Source organism: Gekko japonicus, unplaced genomic scaffold (assembly GCF_001447785.1).
Source record: "Gekko japonicus isolate JY-2015 unplaced genomic scaffold, Gekko_japonicus_V1.1 scaffold34, whole genome shotgun sequence".
NCBI lineage: Eukaryota > Metazoa > Chordata > Lepidosauria > Squamata > Gekkonidae > Gekko > Gekko japonicus.
This window is the reverse complement of record NW_015173673.1, coordinates 1624296-1628854: the sequence shown is the minus strand read 5'-3', so window position 1 is coordinate 1628854 and position 4559 is coordinate 1624296. Positions and strand designations below refer to the sequence as shown.

Below are 4559 nucleotides of genomic sequence, written 5' to 3'. Positions count from 1 at the left end.
CCCGCTCCCTGTCTGTCTTTCTACCCATCTACCTTCCTTCTTTCCTTCCTTCCTAGCTTTCTTCCTTCCTTTCTTTCCAAATTACTACCATAAACCCCACTCTGTCTCCCCCCCTTTTCTCTCTTTCCCCCCTCTCTAACTCTGTGTCTCTCTCTCTACCTCCTCTTCTCCATTCCTCCCTTCCACTCGCCCTTCCTTCCTATCTAGGGCCCGTCGTCTACCGCCACGACGGGCTTTCCTTACTAGTCTTGCAATAAAACAATGAATTATTTGTTTTTTCCCTAAATATCATTTCAGCAGCATTATCTGAATTTTGGGTCTCTGTATCTGGAATTTTGTAATGTACAACTTGAAATTGTCATGTCTTAATCATCCAGGGTTAAAGGATTATGACTCTTACATGTGTAGAATAGAATTAGATATAAAACATGCCCAATTTATAGATTGTGTAAATTAAATTTATATAGTGGTCCATGAAGGAAAGAAAAAATTACCCATTTCTGAGATATTTATCATTTGCCTTTTCATTTCAGGTTTGCATGATCTTCTACATCCAGATTTGACCTTAGCCAATGAGTGGTAAGTGGCAGGGATTCTTCTCCCATTGGGAGTATAGGAAGGGATAGAACCATCCATTTTCTAAACTTTAAACACTTAAGGCTTTGTGAGTTTTCTAAGGCTTTAGCCCAGTGGTAGAACACATGCTTTTCTGGCAGAAAGTCACTGTTCTGTTACTGGCACCTCTATTTAAAAAAGACCTGTGACTTGAGAAGTTAGGGAGTTATTGACAGTGTAGATAGTACTGGGAAGTATGGGTCAATGGGCTAACTGTTTCAAAAGCAGTGTTGTATTCCATACAGGCTCGTATCAAATTGGCACCTGTGACATTTCTTACAACATTACCTATTGCAGCTAATGTTGGTTTGTGTTTTTAAATTGGGTAATTTGTGCTGCCCACTGCCAGAGACAATAAGCCCCAAAAATGAAAAGAACTACATAAGAAAAAAAGAGGAGGAGGCATGTGAAATTGTGGGGCAAACTTTTGGTTGACACAAGGGCAGACACTGTGAATAGAGTAACAGCCAAGAGCAGAATGGTTGTATAAAGTCATCGCCTCTGATGGGTGTGAGCGCCTCAGTATATGCAGGCCTGTTTGACAACAAAACTTTATCACTATTATTTGGAGCTACACTATTCCATTGATTCATATACTGCCTTCCTTGCCTGGAACAGGTATTTTATACTTTCAATGTGTATTATTATCATTTAGACCACTGAAGAAGGCCCTCAGGGCTGAAATGCATTTGTTCTGGCGGTTATTGTATGTTTAACCAATATTTTGGTCTAGTGGTTATTGTATGTGTAACTTATATTTGTTGCTGTATGCAATGTCTTAATGGATGTGATGTTACACTCACTACCTCTTTGTTTTTATCTACATTCTACGAATGTTGTTTCTAATTTGTAGTTATTGTCCCTTTGCAACAAATAGGTATGTTTTGTTCTATGTTTCAGCTGCTCAGCCTTCTAGGTTCCTATCAGACTACCCTGATCAGTTTCTAAAACACACTTTTTAATCAAGGAGAAGGCTTTAAATTTATCCATATTGGAAATAAGATTAGTCATCATACCAACTAGTAGCAGTTTCTCATTCACGGCTTTCATCCCAAGTAGATTTGAAGGAACCCCATTTCAAGGCAGCTAGTAAATCATCCTCAGCAAAAGGCAGTTTTAGTCTTAATTTAAAGGCATAAAGCCATGCTCTTTCTTCTAAACCCCTTGGCTTGAAGACTGTTGAGTTTGTGTACTTATATGGAACAAAAAATACATTTATTCCCTAAAGTGTGAAGTTGTGCTGCCTGTGGTATATGTACAGTGGAGAACTTGGTTTCTGAAGTCTGTATTAAAAATCCTGAAAGTTTCTATAGCTGTACTTTGTAAGAACTGAAGCCAGTTGGTAACTTTTGAACCAGGTCTAATTCAGCATTTATTTCTGTCTTTCCTCCTTAGGATCTATTGCATTACAGATATTGATCCTGATCACAGAAAGCTCAGCCAGTTGGATGCTGTGATCCGCTTCCTCACAGGAGAAGAACCTGATCTAGAATGTGAGTGATTAAATAGGTAGATGTTACCCAGTATTCACCTTCAGTCTTTTACTGGAAGCACCTGACGTTTGTTGTTCAGTCGCACAGTCGAGTCCGACTCTTCGCGACCCCATGGATCATCTCCCGCCAGGCCCTCCTGTCTTCCGCCGTCCTCTGAAGCTGGCTCAATTTCATGTTCGTTGCATCGATGACACTGTCTAACCATCTCATCCTTTGCCGTCCCCGTCTTCTTTGACCTTCAATCTTTCCCAGCATCCTTAACCTGACGTTAAGGACAGCCTTTTCTGACATACAAATGGTCCATCAAAATGATCACATCGTCTTTTCAGCAGTAGTCAGTTCCTAGCATTGCAGTGCACAAGGGCAGTTAAATCCCAAAACTGAATGACTGGGATGGTGGAACTGCCAAATTGGTGCTCTATGCCAAACCTTCCTCTGACAGAGGGCCAAGGTAAACAATTCCTGCCACTCATTCTTCCCATTTCCCCCAACTGTCTCATCTCCTATTGATTCCTGCTGTTTAGGCCACAGCTGGCTCAGAGGCCTTTCTGCTGTAGTGAATGCTTGTCTATATAATCAGCATGTGCCACAGTCTATTCATAATTAATTCTGACTGTGCCTTGGTTTTCAGATTAATTATACACTCATATGGACACATGAAGCTGCCGTATACCGAGTCAGACCACTGGTCTATCAAAGTCAGTCGTTGTCTGCTTGGATTGGCAGTGGCTCTTCAGGGTTTCAGGCAGAGGTCTTTCACATCACTTACTACCTGATTCCCAGGGATTGAAGATGGGATGTTCTGCATGACAAGCAGATGCTCTACTGCTGAGCCGTGGTCTAAACTAAACGGGAACTGTTAGGTTCAACCCATCCCCAGGAAGATGGTGACATTCCACCTCGGTTGATATCTTACCGCTGCATTCTAGTCAGGGGCATCTAGTCTTGGTAACTGAAAGTGGCCCTTTTGGCTAGCATATTGAATCTCTGCTCTAATACACTTTCCCTAAGCCCATAGCACTCACTGTACAGCATCTTCCTTTCTTCTTTCCCACCCTCCCCACACAGCTCTCTTTTCCTGACTTGCTCTAATCCGTGAGCTTTTCTGTACATGTCACTTCCTCACTTTTGTGCCTGTATTGAACCAGTTTTTTTTCCTTTTCCACGCATATTTTGCTTCCTCTAGTGGTCACTTTGATATTTAATTGCTGTGTCACCAACCTGTTATGAGCACTTAATTGTGCTTGTAAATAAACCGGAGATGTTGTTGTTGTCCAGTCGCACAGTCGAGTCCGACTCTTCGCAACCCCATGGACCACATCACGCCAGGCCCTCCTGTCTTCCGTCATACTCCGGAGTTTGCTTAATTTTATGTTCGTTGCCTCGATAAATAAATAAATAACAATATTTCAATTTATTAATCGCTCAATCCTGCAGAGCTTGCTGGCTCTGAGCGATTTACAGTTACTCCATTACACACGGGACTAAAAATGATTCAAGGGGTAAGGGAGGATAACATATAATCTTTAAATCACACACGTTCGCAGCCGACGGGGAGTTTTGTTCAGCTGTAAGGTCAGACGTGTTCCAACGGCATTTTTCCCTCGGTGTAGCTTGATGTCGTCAGCTTTCTTCGGACTGCTTCAAGTTGCAGCGCAGCACTGCCACCGCCTGGCCGGACGGCCCATTACATGCTTCCTTGATGCCGAAGAGTTCTTTCTAGGCTTTTCGGTCTTACGTGCTGGACATTCCATTCGTCGGCAAACACCTCCCCCACCGGGGGGTTTAGTGTGCCCACCCTCTCTAAGGAGTGGTACCCATTTTATCTACTCGCGAAAGGTTTCGAACTGCTGGGTAGATGGCGAGCTGGGGACAAGGCTGGTAGCTCACACCAGCACGGGGCTAGAACTGACAGCAGCTCTGTTCAGCTCAGATGTATTAACCAGAGGATAAATCCCCTGTGCCACCGCTCCCTGTCTAACACTGTCGAACCATCTCATCCTTTGCCATCCCCTTCTTTTTTGACCTTCAATCTTTCCCAGCATCAGGGTCTTCTCCAGTGAGTGCTCCCTTCTCATTTGGTGGCCAAAGTATTTGAGTATCTGGCCTTCCAGGGTGTCAATATTACGCGGTGTCGGCCCACAGCAAACCAAACATGGGTGCAATGGTATCCAATAAAGACTGGAGTCTCTCAGGCTTATGTACAAATAATATACAGTTTATTATACAAGCCTCTCACCAAATCTTTACACAGAGTGACGTAATGCTCCGCTGCGCTCGCATTCCAAGAAGGAATGAACAGTTCTGTACAGCACTGAATATATACAACTACTGGCCAATCACAGCCAATGCTGAGTCACTGTGACTCAGTGCTAATTAGCTCTAGCAGTAGCCAGCTAGAACCAGTCAGAGCCAGCTCTTATGACACTTAGAGCTGTCAGCTCCTGTCAG

At 43.3% G+C, this 4559-nt stretch overlaps 1 protein-coding gene across 1 annotated transcript in view; it reads left to right on the top strand.

Moving 5' to 3' along the window:
• CACNA2D4 (calcium channel, voltage-dependent, alpha 2/delta subunit 4) overlaps positions 1 to 4559 on the top strand; it is a 251208-nt gene that overhangs the window by 96240 nt on the left and 150409 nt on the right. The window contains exons 22-23 of the mRNA XM_015422870.1: positions 534 to 579; positions 2011 to 2108. Coding sequence (XP_015278356.1) covers positions 534 to 579; positions 2011 to 2108 — 144 coding nt within the window. The remainder of the gene's footprint in view (positions 1 to 533; positions 580 to 2010; positions 2109 to 4559) is intronic.